This window comes from Montipora foliosa, chromosome 10 (assembly GCF_036669935.1).
Source record: "Montipora foliosa isolate CH-2021 chromosome 10, ASM3666993v2, whole genome shotgun sequence".
In the NCBI taxonomy this organism is placed as follows: Eukaryota; Metazoa; Cnidaria; class Anthozoa; order Scleractinia; family Acroporidae; genus Montipora; species Montipora foliosa.
Window position 1 is genome coordinate 15,292,544 of NC_090878.1, and position 20,000 is coordinate 15,312,543.

At 39.1% G+C, this 20,000-nt stretch overlaps 2 protein-coding genes and 1 pseudogene across 2 annotated transcripts in view; 1 reads left to right on the plus strand and 2 right to left on the minus strand.

Moving 5' to 3' along the window:
• LOC137974374 (translation initiation factor eIF2B subunit gamma-like) overlaps positions 1 to 3,944 on the plus strand; it is a 23,720-nt gene extending 19,776 nt beyond the window's left edge. Inside the window, exons 9-11 of the mRNA XM_068821321.1 lie at positions 1,483 to 1,631; positions 2,336 to 2,439; positions 2,815 to 3,944. Coding sequence (XP_068677422.1) covers positions 1,483 to 1,631; positions 2,336 to 2,439; positions 2,815 to 2,864 — 303 coding nt within the window. The 3' untranslated portion in view covers positions 2,865 to 3,944. The remainder of the gene's footprint in view (positions 1 to 1,482; positions 1,632 to 2,335; positions 2,440 to 2,814) is intronic.
• A 19-nt stretch (positions 3,945 to 3,963) lies between these two features.
• On the minus strand, positions 3,964 to 6,526 carry LOC137974376 (1-acylglycerol-3-phosphate O-acyltransferase ABHD5 pseudogene; annotated as a pseudogene).
• Positions 6,527 to 9,949: 3,423 nt separating this feature from the next.
• LOC137972998 (glutamine synthetase-like) lies at positions 9,950 to 14,974 on the minus strand. The gene is made up of 4 exons (XM_068819701.1): positions 14,445 to 14,974; positions 11,896 to 12,123; positions 11,409 to 11,575; positions 9,950 to 10,680 (listed from the first exon to the last, which is right to left on the minus strand). The coding sequence occupies exons 1-4, from the start codon at positions 14,811 to 14,813 to the stop codon at positions 10,353 to 10,355; spliced, it is 1,092 nt and encodes a 363-aa protein (XP_068675802.1). The 5' UTR covers positions 14,814 to 14,974; the 3' UTR covers positions 9,950 to 10,352.
• Positions 14,975 to 20,000: the final 5,026 nt, after the last annotated feature.

Genomic DNA, 20,000 nt, shown 5'->3' on the forward strand with positions numbered 1-20,000 from the left:
ACAAGGTCAAATTGTGTACAAAAATGCTCTTTCGAAAACTTTGACTAAAAGATAACTTACACAACACAAGAAAAACAACAGAGAAAATCGCTGGAAGTTTTCTCGCATTTGCAGAATATAAACGCACGATCGGATTGATTTATTTGTTGAAGATACCGATCTTCCGAGGTATACCGAAGGCGAAAATTCCTTCGATTACAAATTTGTTTTAGGAAAAAAAAGACTTGTTATTTGCAAAAAATCCATCGGTTGATCAATATAAAGCTAAATTCGGGAGCTAATCAATGCGCATTATGACGTTAATTGCTACGAAGGCCTTTAATTCTGCGCGGCTTACTCGATGAAAAAAGGGCAATGCGCTCGGGGATTTTAAGAGTTTTTGACAGGCATACCTACTCGTTTCGTTTACTATTAATTCCCATGGATCATCTCCTATGAAAACTAAGAAAAATATTTAATTCATTACGATTATCTAAAACGAAATAAAGAGCAGTAGCTGCCACGAAATCTGGAATTTGAATATTATCGACCTGATCATTCCAGCGAGCTTCATGTTTATCATCGGTCGCTTGGTTTTCACCGTCTTCTTCGTCACTTTTAAAGTCATCTAAATCAAAATTGTTGTCTCTAGTATCCCCTCCTCTTACAGGAAAACCATAAAAGATCCCTTAGATCCCTAGATCCTCCGAATCCGAAAAAAAAAAGGCATGAATATCCCCATCGTTTGATGCATAATTGGGCGCATCGGCTGTTGTCTCCGCGTAATTTGATCGCGCGGTCGAAAGGGCAAAAAGCCAGCCCTTGTGAGGTCTCTTATCAGCTGTCAAAATATGCTCACAACACGGCAAATGATTGGTCAATTATCCTACTAAATCTCCATAACAACAAAAAATAGAGATTTCCTAAGGGAGACTGGGTAGAGGCCTAAGATCGACTCTGATCAAGACGCCATTTTGTACGGCCGGTTGAGGCCGGTTTAGGTATTTCAGGGGTCATCGCGCGCGGCCGGTTGAGGCCGGTTTAGGTGTCAATGGGTATTAAAATACTTTTAGCCTTGCTTATAGTTAAAACAGTATTATTGTAATCACCTTATAAGGTCTTGATAGTTTTCAACCTTCTCTTGCGCCTTGTGCTTGACCCTGGTGTCGAAGTGGCAGGCTACATCTATTATGAGACATATGATCTTGACTGCTCATCAAGAACAACAATATCTGGTTTGTTGTGGTCGATTCAATGGTCTGTCTGTATCTTAAAATCCCACAGCAACTTGACTGCTTCTGATTCAAGCACAGGCTGAGGCTTGTGATCATATCATTCTGTTCCCCTTTCAAATCTGAATCATTCACAGAGCTTCAAGTGTATGACAGCTGCCACTTTGTCGTGCCTACATAGACGGTAATGTTTTTGGGCCAGCATCTTACACTCTGCTACTATGTGACTCACAGTCTCCTCTCTTTTAATCTCATACAACTATGTTTTCAGGTGGGAATTGACTGCATGTTGGATGAGAGTGTATCTGTTGGTGAAAAAAGTTCAATAAAAAAGTCTGTGATTGGTAAACACACCACCATCGGAGAAAGAGTCAAGATCAGTAACTCGGTCATCATGGATCATGTTACAATCAAAGATGGGTAAGTTAATTTGAAAGTTTCATTTTAACACAGACGGACTATAAAGAGGGTCATCTCAGGCTCTGGTTTTGTTTGAATCTATTCAAGCACAACCGATAATCCAAGATGGGCCAATCAACAAACAGCAACACCAAGATGGAACCCTTAAAAGATATTTCCAGGGCAAATAAAGTGACTGGGGATTTTGAAACAGGAACAAGAATGACAGATAACGTCATCTTATAATAATTTGTGGACATATTCCTGTTAGGGGCTTTATTTATTGCACAAAATCACTTACTTATTGTGCTTAAGGTACCATGCCATTTAGAATTCGTCTTTGTGTTTAAGGGGATCAACTTGCTTTTATGATACACTCCCAAGAGTGATTGATATATATTTTCTCCTTGCAAGACCAGTACATAGTCAAGCAGACAGGTGGTGAGAATAAGGGAATTTATCACCTACAGGTTTTTGTTTGAATGTATGAATTCCCGTAATTGACAATGAGGAATGCATGTCAGTCAGTGAGGAGAATTAATATTTAAATCTTGGGAGTGAAAGAGCGAAAGAATATCTGAAAATACAATGACATGGTCTGAATATTTTTTTTTTCTTTTCTTCTTTTTTTTTTATAGGGGAGGGGGGGGGGGTATTTTTCTCTAGTAATGGCATTCTATGGGCAAAGCTTCAAATGACTTTTTTTTGGCATTCTGCTGTGTTAGGTGCAACATCCAGGGAAGCATTATTTGTACACATGCTTACATCAAGGAGAATGCAAGTCTGAAAGACTGCCAAGTTGGAGAATCGCATACAATTCCAGAAAAAGGTGAGTCGCACTGCTGCTTGTTCAGTTTGATTTTTTTGGCCATTTTGTAAAATTCACTGTTCAGAAGGAATTTAAATTTGATAAAGCAGCAGCAATAATAATAATAATATCATTAATTTTTATTAATTTGAACTCCAAACTGTGAATTTTTCTTGCTTGTTGGATGTATGAGCTTGGTTTTAGCCAACACAGCTCCATGTGCCTCTTGCTATTTTAAATTAATACCTTCTCATATTTTACAATTTTCTGGCCGTTGCTTCTCTCCCTGAGGGGAGCCTCAGGGAGGAACAATGGCCAAGAAAACGTCTGCGTTTGCTGGCTATTCTGTTAGTGGTGATGTATCTTATCAGCCTTTCATTTCACTTTTTTTTCCAGCTGATCTCAAGGGAGAGGCTCTCACTGCAGAACAGATGGATTTTGAATAACCAACTAAACCAAAAAAATTAATAAAAGATGACTCTTTCGTTCTAAAACATTGTGTTCGTTGATTGAGTAATCCAATTCCATCTTGTGAAAAACCCTATGTCCACTTTTTAATAGACCTTATTGACGATAGCCACCATGTTGGATTTGCTATTATCATGCAAATTAGCTACACACTTCTGAGGGGGCAAACAACACAAGTTCGAGAGGTTATAACGAACATTTTAGCCACACAGATGATTTTTTTCATGTTCACCTAAGTAGTAAAGCAGAATGCTTGCTCAAGTTACTTCGATTTTTTTTACTGAAAAATTAGCAGATAACGAAGTAGAAAGTCAAAATGTCAGAGGCAATCAAAAGATATAAAATTATTATAAAAGGTACTTTATTCTAAATTCTAAAATGTACTTTTAGCAATGTTAATTCAATATTTCGACATGCCGATTTTCCGCAATTTGCCTTTATTCCAATGTTTGCCCCCTAGCATAACACATGGCTAATTTGCATGACAATTTGAAAACCAACATGGCCCCTATCGTGAATAAGGGCTATTGATGCCCTGACATGTAAACCCTGCCCAATCTCCTTATTATCTTGCTCTGTCATTGAAAGAGTGTCAACTTACAAGGTGTCCTGCAATAATAATTAATTTATTATTGTGTCAATCATTGTGCTCAAGCAGCTGTATGCCCTCTGGGTTTTAAAAAATGTGGTTTGCCCGGTCGAGGTAATTATTACAATTATTATGGTCCAAGTATTATTTAAAGATCTGGTTCAGAATGTACTGCTTCAGCATCAGCCAATACTCTAGAGTACCTTAAACACTAAAGGGTAATGATATTGAATCTGTATAGCAAGTGTCAGTTTACTTTATTTTCCCTGAGAAGCCTATGGAGATGCACTTATAATTGAGTCCCTCTGTAAGCACTGTGAGAAGTTGTGCAGGAACTTTGCACGAAAAATACATGATGGTTTCTTGTCTTGGTATCGTTAGTCCAAAAGCACACTGTACATTGTTACCCATTGCTAGAACATCCAGTATGGATGGAGGAGTTAGTCATTGCTTGTGTGTGCAATGTATTGATTAAAAAGAAGGGATAGCTTTGTGACACTTTTTAATTAATTAATAATACATGTAGCGCATTATATTTTTGGTGTTTGTATTATTTTTATAAATTATTTATTCATTGCTATTTACAGTAATTTAATACTGGCCCTTCTTGAAGGCTTTGTGCTAATGTGAACAGTGATTGAACTTAATAAAGCTGGTTAATGCTATAAGAGATAGACGAGAAGGCCATTGGACATCTTGTGACAATTACACGATTTGCATAGATTAGGTCACCAACGTAATATTCCCATGCACTGTATTCACAAGTTTTGTATAAAGAGCGTATATTTAAGTAATAGCATGCTTTTTCAAATTAAATTGACGAGAAAATTCCTAAAAATAGAGTTAACTTAAAACAAGAAATGTCCTTCTCGTCTACCCCAAATAACGCTAACCAATAAAGCTTGGGAAAATCCTTGCTCATTCATCAATATTTAACAATTATTCGCCAAAGGTGAAGTGATTATCGTTGAATATTCACCGATAATCCCTGAGCCTGAGGCGAATAATTGTTTTAGTATAAATACACAGGGGATTATTTCCAAAGAAAAGGAAAAAAAACATTTCAACGGGAAATCATCTTCACTTACAGTGGCAAAACGACTACTGGCAGCCATTTTGTCCGTCGAGGTGATTATCGGCTGATAATCCGAGATAGCGAGCCAATGAGAGCACGCGATTTTGTATAATCACCTGTGTGTTTATACTAAAATGATGTTATTGTTATTGTGAAAATATTAATATTGAACATTGTTTTTTTTTATTTTCTGTCCCTGGCATAAGAAAACACAGGCTTACATTATTAACTCATTAACCCCTTTGGGGTGAGACTTGACAGATTATTTTTACTCTTATGCCAGACAATGTTACTTGGAAACTGGAGGCATCCTAGGGCGTTTGAAGTGTCAATGGTTAATAATATATAATTTCTACCACAATGTTATTTAGGACTTCATTAGTGATATTAAACATGAATTATTTTTAGAATGGCATAATTTGCAATTAATGTCTCCCTGGGGGGGTTATACCATCTGTGAAATCAGTCACTTCTGAATTGCCAAAGCACTGTATGTATAGCAGTCATATTTCGAATTTAGATAACTTCTTTGTTCTTAAGTTATTTCAGCAAATTGCATCCATATTTTGAAAATTAAGCTACCGCTTACTTTACAACAAATTATGAACAGCGCAAAACATTTTTTTTCCTCCCTGCCATTCATTCCCTTACTGTTTAATGAGTGTACAAATCAATAGATCCAGCTTATAAATAATAACTTCCACTTCTTGAACAGGGAGATCAACCACACATTGTCCTCTCCCTTTCAACCGACCTTGATGATTCAGGAAAAAGTAAGTGAGCTTCATCATATATTAGTCAACAGCTAACAATCCTTCATCTGCAATATCACCAATTGTTTTTCGTAGAATCCTGTTAAATTCATCTGCGTTGTCAACATGAATATCGTGTCCTGCATCTCCTACAATGTATACATTCACCATGGAATTCTGCCTTGCATACTTGATCTCATAAGCTGTGCGATGATCAAGAAATGTCCCGGCACCATACATTACTGTCATAGGAATTTCATTGGGGAGCTCTGGAATTCGCTTAATCATGGGTGACTTTGACCAAAAAAAGAAACAGTTCATGTTCCGAAATGCATCTTCCCCCGTGGGAGTTTGGGCATTACAATGGTAGATGTACTCCAACATGTCTTTGTCCTTCCACAACTCGGATGAACGTTTGTTGGTGTCAAATTGTGCTAGGCGAGTTAGCCAAGGCCCTAGTGGACCAGTAACTCTTAGAGGAGAGAGCAGATTCCAAGTGTTCAGCAAAGAATTCCCTGACTGAAGCCAACGCGGTAGAGAGTCGTATTGCTGTTCGGAATCAGAATGCCGATCGGCCATACCGGCGGGTAGAATAGCAAAACCCCAGGGGTCGGAGGTTATAAGATGTTGGATTCTCTCGGGATATTTCAGAGCATATGCCGTTGACACATACCCACCGAAGCTGTGACCCAGAAGTATCATTCGGTTTAAGCCCACCGCCTTTCTCCATTCTTCGATGAACTCAACATATTTACGTTCATTTTCCTGGTGATCGTCGTGAGAGAACGCTGGTCTTGAACTCCTACCGAACCCTGGCAAATCGAAGGCATAGACGCTTCTTTCCTCGCTAAGTGCGTTAAAGTTCTGAGCCCACCAGGCCACGCCACTACTAAGGCCGTGTACTAAAACAAGAGGGGGTCCGTGTGAAGGCGATAGATTGACTCGCACAGTCCACATTTCTACCTCTTCAGCTACAGGAATGAACTTGCCTTCCCATGGACGCTTGATACGTTTCAATATCTTACATTCAGCTTCTTCAAGTTTTTCCTTCGATGTAGGAAACCACAAGCTTGAGAACCAACCACTAGCTCCCCTGAAAAAGTCACTCATAATTCAGAAAATAAGAAAAGCAGCGAAAATAATGACGTTGGCACTCTATACAAAATCTGCTGTTCAATAGCTTGTCACGTGCTTGAATGAGTTATAGTTCCCAGTCTTTCCTCGCTGGCGAAGCAAAATATCGGAGGAGCACGGTATCGTTTGAGGACAGTACCTACAATTGTTATTGCGCATTCGTTCTGCGCATCTCGAGATACTCGGTTTCCTATCGGTGAAGCTTACCAATACAGTGATATTTTTGCGCGGTTTCAAACTATCCGGAAAAAGTAGATCTTAGTAAGTACTCTTGGTATCCAAAAAGAAAATTGGGGGTAACCATGCATTTTTGAGAGATAATTAAGCTTCAATTTTAGAAAGAACGCCATATATTGCTTTATATTTTAGAGCTTTTTACAAATATTATTCATCAATTATCTTTGAAAAATGCGTGGTTACCCTAATATTCTATTTGGATTTCAATAACACTTGTTAAGATCTACATTTGCTGTGTAATCATAAACCGGGGCAAAGATACCTTTGAATTAGTAGGCACCGTCCTTGAGGTGGATTCCTCAGTATTGCACTGCGTATCCTGTACTGCGCATATGGTGTGTCGATATTTACACACTGATCAAATTTGCAACATTGTAAATATGGCGTAAGTCGATCATACACGCTGAAATAGTTCTCAAAACACGCGAGAGAAGTTGTCAATGAATCATAACTCTCAGAATAAACGCATGGAGAATTTTGTTGTTTCGATCTACGATAATCGAGATAGACAGGTACGATGCATGGTGCTTGACTCTTAAACGAGCACGGTGACCTATATTTTTTATTGCATAATCTTGGTGTACAAATTATCCTCTTTAAATCAAAAAACGTTTAAAAAAAATTATCGGAAAGAAAAAAAGATATAGCTAAAAACGTACACAAAACCTCAAACGTAAATATCTAAGCCGCTTAGAAATGTAGGGCATGTAGTTCCCGGTGTTGTGGTCTGTCTTCTGTGATGTATCATGGTTGGGAGGGTAAATGCTCGGAGAAATTGGCTACACCAAGCTACTCTAAAAATCCGAGGGTAAATAAAGATATATGATATGATGATGATAAAACTGTGTTTGGATATTGCATCCTCTGAGTCATACCCCCGTCTGACAATAGGTATTTCGAAGGTTTAGGGGAGTCAGGGTTTGTTTGTTATTCTTGTTTGTTATTTATTTGTTTAAGCAGGTCGAAGTTTTGGCAGCTATTCAGCTGATGTGAACCTGCTATACCCACTCACCCATGCACTCACAAAGAAAGGACAGCCACAACACCGGAATTTCATCCCCTACTCTTCTCGATTAGTGTGTGGGTATTTTACCGTCCCACAGGGAGGTTATGAACATGGAAGATATTTGTGAGATTGGACCTGCGGTTTACAGTCCTTATCCGAGAAGACTTGAAAGTCAAACCATTTGCATATGTCATTACAAAGGAAGCACTTTCTCCTCAGTTATTTAAAGACCCTGAGTAATGGTCCGGCCAGAGTTGAACTCACGACCTTCCGCATGGCAGCCCGATGCTCAGGGTGGCTTAGCGGTTATCAACCGTGCCTCTCCCCTCTGCGACCCGGGTTCAATCTTAGCCTGCTTGCAGGCGGTAATTTTGTGTTTTGGTCGCCATATTGGATGGGTGGGACGAGTGACTGATCTTCCCACATACATATGGCGACCAAAATACAAAGTTACCGCCTGCAAGCAGGCTAGTTCCACCTTGGCCTCGAGGCGTGTGTGGGCTGAGTTTCAGTTGATCTCAATCTGACTCCGAGGGTTTTTCTCCGGGTACTCCGGTTTTCCTCCCTCCTCAAAATCGACTCTCAGTTGATAATTAAGATCCGCGCGGGTAGCCTCGAATAATGTCAGGCCAGGCCGAAATAGCTAATTAATGTAATCGTATAAATAAGTCGTCATCGTTTTCTCTTAGTAGGTTTTTTTAGGTGTTCATTTTCGTTCTTTCGATTATTGTAATATTAAAGATCCTTTCACCTTTAAAGCTCTCAATAATCTGACGCCTCCGTATCTAAGTCAACTTATAGTCCCATACAACCCTTCAAGAAATCTTAGGTCAGCTGGCGAACACTTATTAGAAGTACCGAAGGTGGGCCTGAAGAGCTATGGGGACAGGGCCTTTTCGGTTGCTGCCCCAAAACACTGGAATGAAATTCCCTTGGACATTAAATTGAGTCGGTCAGTCGATGTCTTTAAATCCAGATTGAAAACTTATCTTTTTAGACTTGTTTTTAATTGATCTTTGTTTTTAGTGCTATTGTTAGATATTAATTAGTTTGTAAAGCGATATAGAGCTTTTGTATATACCGCTATAGAAATAAAGTTATTATTATTATTATTATTATTATTATTATTAGTATTATTATTATTATTATTACCGTACGGAGTAGTTAACGCTTTCCAAATACAAAGTAATTACAGAGCCAATCACGTTCTGAAGGAAATGCACTCTCAGCCAATCACAAGTCGAAATAATTTAAGCAAATAGAGGAAGCCAGCGACAAGCGCGGGAAAACCAGAATTGGTCTAAGTTTTGCAACTCATTACACGTTCGCTCAATAAGATGCACATGCGACATTTATTCCGGTTTTACCCTCATTTTAAATATGCTCAACTTTTTGCCAAAACGACAGGGTGGACGCTTAATGGATCGTGCTTGGTGCTTGGTCTATTTGTGTCACGTGGTACGGCTTAGCTAGAGCAAAGTATACTAAAAACAAAATAATGACACAAGGCTGGTTGTGCGGCTGTGAAGATAAATATATTTTGTTTTACCAATATTAATTTTAGTCAGGCACGCCCTGACTTTTTCAGGGAGTTAAAAAGGCATTCTTGCCGAATCTGTGTTAGTTGCTTAGTGATCATGGACCTTTTCTTCGCAATCAAAACAAAATTATCAATTTGACTTTCATAAGTCTGAGATCTCCTGTGATTGAAAGGACAATTCCCTTTCTCTTCAGAGGGTTCATTTAAAATAAAATCTGGGCTGACACATTTAACCCTTTCACTCCCAATAGTGCCACTTATAGATTTTACTCTGTCTAACGCCAGACGATTTTACTCGTCAATGGGGAACCCCACGGGGCTGAAAGGGTTAACAACAGCTAGATTCACTCAAAAACTATGTCCCCATTAACCCTGGCCATGGTGGCCTGTTGGTGATTTATCTGACTTTCTCAGAAAAGTCAAGTGCAAAATGCAACCTCGTTGCCAGGGTCTCTCTACTTCCTTCCCATGGAGCACTCCAAGGGAGCAGAAAAAAAGGTTGCATCAGGTGCCAATGTGGTATATGAAATATGAAAATTAATAACTCTTTTGTTACTGTTCCCTTAAGGACTTTTCAAGGCAAACGTAGGAAGAACCAAAAAAAAATGGCCTCTTCAGAAATTTTTAAAATAACAATTAAGGCACAGACTCGAAACTCCGTGAACTTCTTGCCATTTATGGTGTTATAGTATGTTTGCCACAATGAAAAGCAATCATAATTGCTTAAACCTTCTTGATTTATTTGGTGAAACCACTTTATTATTAACGCCACTTTTTGTCCTAAATACATTTGATTCCTATTCTATTGAAAGTTTAGCAATAATATTATGATTGTTTGTAGTTTCAAAAGATTCCATGTATGATTGCAATATTACAGTGCAATTTCCAAACACTGTCTCACCTTTGGCCCATTTAATGTGTGAACATTACTTAAGATTACTGCAAACGGAGACGCAATTTCAGTTCCAGAGATATTTCTAATGCAGGGTGTTAACTGTGTTAAACTGCTCTTAACTACAGAGAAACATTAACTTACTTTAATGCACGAGAGGCAGGGAAAACCCACTAAATTAATGTCAAATAACCTTAAAGGATTCTTTGCAAAGACTGGCTTCTGCCTGTAAAGAAATAACTTAGTCTGTCTCATTTAGAATAGTTGTTCTTACAACAGCCTCTGTAACCCTGTAAGGATCGCAGTTGGAAGCGGGTCTCCTATCTTCTAAATACCCCTTGCCATCTTCCGCACACTGGCGAGGTATACGAACACTGGCTCCACGGTTAGCCACACCATGTGAGAACTTGTGGATGCTAGCCGTTTCATGATGTCCTGTCAAACGACGCTTGTTGTCTTCTCCCCCCTTTGGATCATACATGCTGATGTGAAATGAGTGACGGGTTGAGAGTTTCTCAATGGCACTGTAGATGTGCTGTATGCCACCTTCTTCACGCATAGGCAAAGTACTGTTGAGAGAAAAGTTACAGAGTTTTTATGTCAACATAGTAGGGAGCTTAAGCACACGCGTTTTTGAGATGCAGATGGCAACCGGAAGTGAACTGTTTCCCTTTTTTTCTGGTCTTCACGCAATCACATTTACATTGCCAAGTATCTTTCTTCATTAGAGATGATCAGTAAAAAAATCTGGGAGACACGACTGTCCTGGAACGCAAAATTTTCTCTTCCGGTTGCTGTCTACGTCTCAAAATCGAGCTTGCTTAAGCTTCCTAGTGCTTGTACAGAGTAGGGCACAAGGATAGTAACAAGTGTTTGGTCTGCTGCCAAACAATGACTCGCACAGGTCCAAACAGACCATTTTCATTAATGGCAGATCCTTGCGTATCCATGATATCACAATATGCTTACTTTTGGAACAAACAATTAATTTGAATTGTGTGTCGTAGAAAGGCTGGAAAGACTTTGATGGCATAAAACAAAATTAACTAACATTTACTGGTAATCTACCTTCCATTACTAAAGAGGTCTGCAGGATGAGTATTAAGTATTTACGAGTCAATGAGTTAGTGCAGTTACCCTAACCCATAACATTTCAGAGAGTGCTGAGGCCTAATCACTGAAACGAGGGCTTAGGCTTAATCAATTAATTATTGCTATATTGACTGTGAGTCTCATTGACTCATAAAACAGGCATTCTCCTACAGGATACCGTGGGTTTGTGATTACATGTACTTACCTATAGTTTGTATGAGCGCCAGCTCCATTCCAATCTCCAGGCATAGGTTTGGGGTCAAAAGAGACCTTGAATCCAAAATCTTCAGTCACCCTGTGCAAGAGATATCTTGACATCCACAGCTGGTCACCCATGCTGATGCCTTCACATGGACCAACTTGGTATTCCCACTGGAAAAGACAATAACAATATTTAAGTCAACTGTGCAGTTTTTAATTAATTAATTTTAAAAATAATAATGATAATAATACAAGTGAATCTTCTATAAAGTCCAAAAACTCTCAGAAAAAGGAATTATATCAATCCAAGTAAAAATAAATCTATTTTAATAGAGAATGGCACTTAAATATCCCTTCGAAGAAAATTAAGAGGTTTTGCAAAACAAACCCAGGACACCAATGTCTTTTGTTTTTCTCACTTCTTAAATATTTATTTCAACTCACTGATAACAAGACTAGCAAAAATGTACACTGTAATAAACTTCCCCTACCTGCGCAGGCATAACTTCAGCATTTGTTCCTGCAATCTTTACTCCAGCATACAGGCAAGCACGGTAGTGAGCTTCCACGATATCACGTCCAAACACATTACCAGTACCCACAGCACAGTAATAGGGACCCTGTGGCCCAGGGAACCCACCCTTTGGCCAACCAAGAGGATGGCCATCTTTGTCAAGGAGTGTGTACTCTTGTTCAATTCCAAACCAAGGCTTAGCTTTCTGTAAAAAAAAAAAAAAAGAATTCAAAGAACATTGCCACATTGGACAACAAATAGCAACAATGAGTTTTCCATTGAGCTTTTGTATTGTATATGCTAACAGATAATCTACAGTGGTTAAAAAAAGAAATCAGCTCTTCCCCCTCTAGGTAGACTTTCATACACTAGAATAAAATGGTGCAAGACAAAACAATTCAATTGTCATTCCAATTAGGAATTTCTGATTAGGTATTGATATATTTCCAATACAGCAAGTGAAAGACAAGCCAAACCTCTGGAATACTGATTCCCAGTAGCCATGTCTTTGAATTCAGCTTAAAATCAAGTAGCTTTTACTGTACGCACCTAAGCACAATAGATAAGGGAATAGTTTGCTGCACTCTTGCAATTTGGCAGGAAAATTTTTTACCACCCACAAAATGCTATGTTGTTTCACTAGAGTAATTAATATTAATTTTGCTTTCCTTTCAAAAATGCAACAATCAAAGTAATAACAAAACATTAACATTATTTCTGTTTCAAGATAACAGTTGCTGTACCTTAATTCAAACCCCAACTCCATTAGGTTTTATAGACTATTACATAAGGGAGTTTAAAGTTCTTCAGGCTGGGAACTCACCGTTTTAATTACAGAGCAGTTAATAATTCTTAAGATATCACTTCAAACACCACTGAGTGTAACCTCTCTCGTCTCTGGAAAATTAGGCAATGTAACCCCACCCAAGGGAAAATCTAATTCCTTCCATGGGGAAGGTATGGCTATTTCCTGGAACTACACAATGAATACCACTTTTATTAGGACAAATTTTTCTTGCCCTTATTAAGATTTAAATTACTCTTTATTTCCATTCTTGCAATCAATATATCAGTTACTGTAGTTCTGCCTAAAACGAATTATTATTTTGGCCTGTTTGGGTAGATGGACATTGTATTGGAGAGTTTTGCGTATCCATGGAATTTCCATTTAAGTATCCCATGGGACTGTAGGGATATTTTATTCATCTTTGCACATTTTTGTAGATTAAAGGATCTTATTTATATTGGAAGAAAATGATGGTAATACTTCCGTTTAGTATTGTTCTTTTGTCTGAGATGCATTGTAACTCAATCTATTCCCTGATGCAAATTTAATTATGAAATGTTATCTTAGACATGCAAGGCCAGACAGGTCCGTAAGATGATGATACAGTAATAGGTAGTGACAAGCTTAAGAACACAAATGACAAAATGCCTTTTCTTTAAAATTAGGTAAAACAACTTGTTTTAATTATAACTCAAGATAACTACAGAGAACAATGCCTGAAGCAAATCAATTATTAGCTTTTGCAATCTACATACCCTGATGCAAATTATGAAATGTTATCTTTGACATGCAAGGCAGGTCCGTAAGATGCTGATACAGTAATAGGTAGTGACAAGCTTAAGAACACAAATGACAAACGCCTTTTCTTTAAAATTAGGTAAAACAACTCGTGGATATCCCGTGACAAGGTCAAGCAACTCACTCTCCCGTGAAACCACGGAAGATTTCCGACTCAAAATTCTCTTGCATTAATTTTTGAACACGTGGCTGGACCGCAAGAACCAAACCGACGCTGGCACCGAGATCAGTAAAAATAGGCAAAATCAAAACATGACCCAAAATTGTCACTGAAGAGTAAAGAAATGTCCGCTGGTTTCATTCATGGCTGAGAAATGTCATTTGATTTCGACCTTTCGGCTGAAAATCCAAGCGCAGACGAAAACGAATTAACACATATGCTAATTACGGAGATCTACGCGCCCTTTCGCTTCGCTTGTTCCTGCTATGTTTTCTTGGAACTCTGTTATATTCGTTTAAATCTGTTAAAAACTTGTGACATCTGATTTCATCAAACGAACAAAACGCAAGTGCAAGGAAAACAGAAATTAAAGAGATTGCAATTATCCACATACATGTATTTCGCCGAGGTCAAGGTCCAAAACGAAATTTACACAATCATGTGAAGTTATAAATGTTGGATACCGGTAATTCCAGTAATCTGGTTAAAAGCTTTTTACGACAGTTCACAGTGCAGAGGAAAACTACAAAGTGTGACATGGACGGCCCGTTGATACGCAAGCATTTAAGCTTATCTTCATATTCATTTCGATTAAAAACCTCGATGGAAAGCGACGAACGAGTTTCCACATGACTAGTAACTGGCGCCAAAAAACATTTCTTGCGAATTTGGAAACACAACGATTCGGTCAGCCGTAGATATTATTTATGTGCACTAAATTTCCGTGCTTCAATTCATTCACCCACCGGCGAAGCAACGATTAACATTACATTTTACTAACCTTGACTACTTCTGTCTCCATAACCTGTGAACAAGATAGCCTGTAGTTCGCTACTCCGGGTTTGTGATCGAAGTTGTAAGTTTCGCAGAGGACAATTTTGTTCTTTCCACGTCGAAATGGATCCCTGAACAAAGCTCGGGGGTGTAAATAGACATCGCTGTTGAAACCCTCCGCTTGATAAGTACTAGATCCGTCGAAGTTCCACACGGGTAGATCTTCAGGAGTTAAGGGCTCAGATTCAACAGTCTTGGTTTTACAACGCATTGATTCGCCCGTGCCATCGATCCACACATACATTACTTGAACTCGCTCGCCTTGGTCGAGAGTCATGTACTTTTCAAGAAGTGGATTACTTTCCGTTGCTGTCATGTTTGCAGAAGTCTCCCAAAAACAGCGATATTCTGTAAGAAGGGATAAACTACGAGATACGTCGTGGAAAATAACAAGGCAAAGACGTCAACAGTTGCTCTGTTACCTTCAACCTTCACAAATTTACAACCAACACGAGGTACTTCGATATTTATATATGTCGGTCACGTGATTGACATCTGGCGCGAACATCACCCGGTCGACGTAAATTTACACACGGACATTTATTTTCAGGGCAAAGGTCTTCTCTCCAAATGCACCAAAAACCGAAATTCGCTAAAAATGCTTTGAAAGTTATCATCATTTCATTCTTTCAATACTGAAAAGATATGTAAATTAGAAACATGTGGCTTTTTGGGATGATAAAGAGATAAATCCGTTTGTTTTCAATGTCACGAAATGCGTGCTGCCGAATCGGGGAGCGTGCATTTCACGTGGGGGATTTTACGTCAAATGGCGGTATTTATTTTTCAACTCGAAAGTTTTGAATTCTTACAAACAGGAAGAACCCCATGTAATAAAATTCCCGGAAAAAAAATGTCCTACACTTGTATGTCCAACCCCTTGCTTATAAAAACTACTGGAACAATCCCAAATTGTTGTAAATATATTATCTTTCTACGACCTGTCGACCTGCTTATACTGGCCACAAGAAATAATTATAGAGTTGGCTGAGAAGCCGGGAATTTGCAAACAGGTTACAACTGAAAATGACATGACATTAAAACTCACGAGAGTGGACACTGCTTCTCGCTCTCTTGCAAGGCAGAACTAGAAAGTGAAGCTCGCGACGTACGCATAAATGCGCCGTTGTGCTTTCCAGGGGAGGCATGCATCCCGAAAGAGACTTGGGGTTCAGAAAGGAGTCTTTAATTATTTCTGAAGTGTCAGGGGCGTGGAGGGCCATGGACAGTCGTGTGTCCCTGCAATAAAGAAGCTGTACAACAGGGAACAAAATCGAGGGCGGCTCGATCATTTCTGAGAAGGGACTGCTAGCTATAATTGTAGTCCCAATGTCTAACAGTATCAAAAATAAAGAGCATGAAGATCTCACTTCCTCTGATGTAACCTTCCTCTCGAACCAGAGCTCAAGGCTCTCGAAACATGAACTTGCTTGTCCGTTCAGGAAGCTCATGCTGGAATTGGAAAGATATTGATAGGGATTTTAGGGGCGTGGCTATCCTTTTTGGCGGGTCAACGGGGAAGCGGGTAGTTCAAGGACTTTTCAAGAAACTAAAACGAGGATCGCCAAATGTTGGCGACATGGACCGATGCCCTAAACCCACTGGTCGTTGTCACAAAATATCTATCCTATTGCAATTTTGGCCTATCGTGACTTAACTCGTTTGTCACAAAGATGAATACAGACAAATTACTACCTTACAATATACCAATGAGGTAGAAATTCGATGAATTACAGGAGTCCAGCGCTAGCTGTGTCAAACATGTTACCGGAAAACTACAAATATCTCTCTTTCAAGCAAAAGACAAGAAAGATTGGAATCTGTCCGAAAGAAATTGTCATAAATGCTCACGTCTGTTAACTGGCAAGAGTGATGAAAAATGTGCTTTTACTACAGGCTTGTTATTATTTATTACAGGCTTATCAGAATGCATGATTTATTGCAATATTATTACATTTATATTTATGTCATATTTATTTATCATTAATTTATTTAAGACACATACATTTTGAGGGATAGATTGTTAATTAATTCAACTGAAATTTTAGTCGATAGATTATATTGTATTCAGTACACATATGTTATTCACCGGCCGGGAGGTCCGCATAGGGAAAAACTGTCGTGGTCTTGAGACCGAGGGCACAGTTTTTCCTTATAAGGACCGACCAAGGCCGGTGAATAACCTGTTTATTATTTTTTTTCCTAAGAGATGTGCTGGCTGGGAACCATTGCTGAAAGTTGGCCTGTGACGCTTATTATCAAGAGAGAAATATCGGGCAATGCCGCAATGATCAGTTGCATGATTCTGTTCACTGATAAGACTAGTATTAATTTGTAAAGCAACACTGTTTACTTTTAAATACATTTAAAAGGCTTCAAAAAATCTGTTTTTGGCCTAATGCCGGCTTATCACACAAGCTCACGCAACCAGGGCTAGGATTCCGCTCAGGTCCCAGAGCCAAACGCAGAATTCCACCCGCTAGCTCACGCAATGAGAAAAAAATAAAAGTAATATGACTCCAGCTGCCTCCCTTTCATTTAGATTAAAGTCAATATGAAACATTCTCGTAGGCCCAGGGGCATGCATAGTTAGTCACGGGACAGGACGAGAAAATGACAGGCAAAATCTGGGACTGGCTTTGAAGCGTGCAGTCCCAATTTTTACCGGTAATTTTCTGGTCCCGTCCCGAACGACTGCTCCTGGATCTCCAAGGATGCGTATTCATTGGCAAGTCCGAGCGACCTAAGGCCGGCTTATTACTCTTTCAGAAGCAGGACTTTTTTGTATACGCAAAGCAAATAATCAAATGATATATCTTTGATTGTTTTCAAAAGATTTCTGATATGAAGGTGCATGTATGTCTGAACCGCTTCCTGTGTAGTCGACATGGGACGTGACCCGCGTAATCCTTCTACGACGATTCTCCCGAATTCACTTAATCACGTTTACAGGACAGGAAGGGTTACGTTAGCAGGCGTGGCGGTTTAACAAAATGACCTGTGTTTAGCAACTCATACTTCAAAATGTCAACCTCATGCGTCACAACCTGATTATCAACCTGTTATCAATGTCAATGTTGTTGAGGTAGGAAATTTGAGACGTTTTAAAATAGCTCTTAAATCATACATGTGTATTTCTTAGGTTCCACTTATAAACATATATTTTTGATTTTTATTTTGGAAGTTTATTTACATAGGGTTAACCTCTTAAACTTCCTTTTTAGGGTATTACTTGTATTTATTTGTTTATGATACCTTAAATAAAGTATATGTATGTATGTATGTATGTATCAACAATAAAGGCAAAGTCTGTGGTTGGCAAAAATTAAATACCAAACGAATTGTTTATTAACAGTGAATAGGGAGGGCATATGCTTACAGACGTTGCTTTTGTTATTCAAGTGTGCCAACCACAGAGACAAAACAGCCATTGTTGCGACAGCCAATGAGGCTTTGGTTGGTTCGTCAACAGGTGACGTCAACGATGTCTTCGTGTACGATAAAGATGTATCCTTGCATTTACGTGAATCGACAGGCTTCTATACTGGACATAGAAGTACGAAAATTCTCTTTTTGGAGCAAAAGGCTTCAATATTTGCTTCAACATCCGTTCGAAAATGGTGAACAGCTAACATGTTGAATGAGTTTAAACTTTGCCTCAAAAACCATGCAACATTTCTTTTGTTGTTGCGAATGTTGTTGGGTACTTACGCGCGTGCGCACTAACCGTTCTCTCAGTCCGTACAACCCATATCGTCCACCTTGAATTTAACTGATATACACCGTGATTCAGAGCAAATTAGTCATCGTGTATATCACGGAGCCACGTACCAAATTGCTACGTAGACAGGAGATCGTGGGCTCAAGTCCTCACCACACCAACTAATTTTGGGTCGAGGAGAAAGTGACGTCTTTCCTTTGACCATGCAGGTCACTCGGATGTCGCGGAGAATGGCAATACACTCTTATTCTTTGGCCATTTCAACTTGACTAAAAATAACAAACAAACTGCAGATATAAACATAACGAGATAACGCATGTTGTGAAACTTTTTATGAACTTAACGTTTCGTATGCTCCAACATACATCTTCAAAAGTAACGGTTACCTAAAGTACAATTGAATTTAAACATGAAGACTAATACCAAATAAGGAAAGTAATGACAATGAAAATAAACAGACCTAGTTAAATCTGCTTTAAAAAATATAAATGGCTAGTAGAGGAGAAGTTTCTCACTGCCAACATTTTCATTAAGCGTTATGTTTATAACCGCAGTTTGTTTGTTATGGTAATACACACCTATGAAATTGTAGAACGCGGAACCGCGGAACCGACTTGCGGAACCTAGAAAATGACTGTTGTTAGTGAACCTGCCATTCGAAGTATAAGGTCGGCAATGGTAAATTTACAAAAATTTGGTTTTATCAACGGAATTGATAATGTAAATTGGCCACCGTACAGAGATTCTAAAAGCTGACGTTTCGAGCGTTAGCCCTTCGTCAGAGCGAATCGAGGGATTATGGGTTACGTGTAGTTTTTATAGTAGAGTAGGAGCTACGCTATTGGTGGTAACATGGCAACGTGAAAAATAGGAATATATTAGTTAAATGAAAAGCGTTCGTTAATACCGTGAGGATTAAGGGTGCCGATATGAAAGATGAATTTTTGTTCCAGATTCTTGTGGCTTTTCGTCGTACCTAGATGTAGGGAAAGGCCGCAGATATAGCCATGTGTTTTTTGGAGTGGTTAGGGAGATTAAAATGACGAGCGACTGGCTTAGATGCATCCTTGTCATTCTTCTCAACATCGCGAAGGTGTTCGCGGAATCGGTCAGCTAGTCGTCTACCTGTCTCACCAATGTATAATTTATTGCATAACGTACAGGTTATGCAATAAAGGACATTTGCGGAGGTTCATGTGAAACGATCGGTGATCTTAACAGATCGCTTAGGTCCCGATATCTTGCTAGTGTTAACAATGAAAAGACAAGTTTTGCATCGCGAGCGCGCGCATTTGAAAGTGCCGGGTTCCTCGTTAGTTTTGAGCGCGCTTCTAACTAAAAAGTTGCCTACGTTTTTGTCGCGTTTGAATGAAATAAGTGGAGATTGCGAAAAGATTCTACCAGTCTCGGGATCATTGGTGAGACAGGTAGACGACTAGCTGACCGATCCCGCGAACACCTTCGCGATGTTGAGAAGAATGACAAGGATGCATCTAAGCAGTCGCTCGTCATTTTAATCTCCCTAACCACTCCAAAAAACACATGGCTATCTGCGGCCTTTCCCTACATCTAGGTACGACGGAAAGCCGCAAGAATCTGGAACAAAAATTCATCTTTCAAATTGGCACCCTTAATCCTCACGGTATTAACGAACGCTTTTCATTTAACTAATATATTCCTATTTTTCACGTTGCCATGTTACCACCAATAGCGTAGCTCCTACTCTACTATAAAAACTACACGTAACCCATAATCCCTCGATTCGCTCTGACGAAGGCTAAC

What these genes read in the sequence shown, in the direction of transcription:
- LOC137972998 (XM_068819701.1), bottom strand. Translation starts at nt 14,813, where the DNA reads ATGACAGCAACGGAAAGTAATCCACTTCTTGAAAAGTACATGACTCTC. An exon ending in CTGAAGTTATGCCTGCGCAG is followed by an intron (nt 11,576 to 11,895) that starts GTAGGGGAAGTT and finishes TGTCTTTTCCAG; the next exon opens with TGGGAATACCAAGTTGGTCC. An exon ending in GGCGCTCATACAAACTATAG is followed by an intron (nt 10,681 to 11,408) that starts GTAAGTACATGT and finishes TTCTCTCAACAG; the next exon opens with TACTTTGCCTATGCGTGAAG.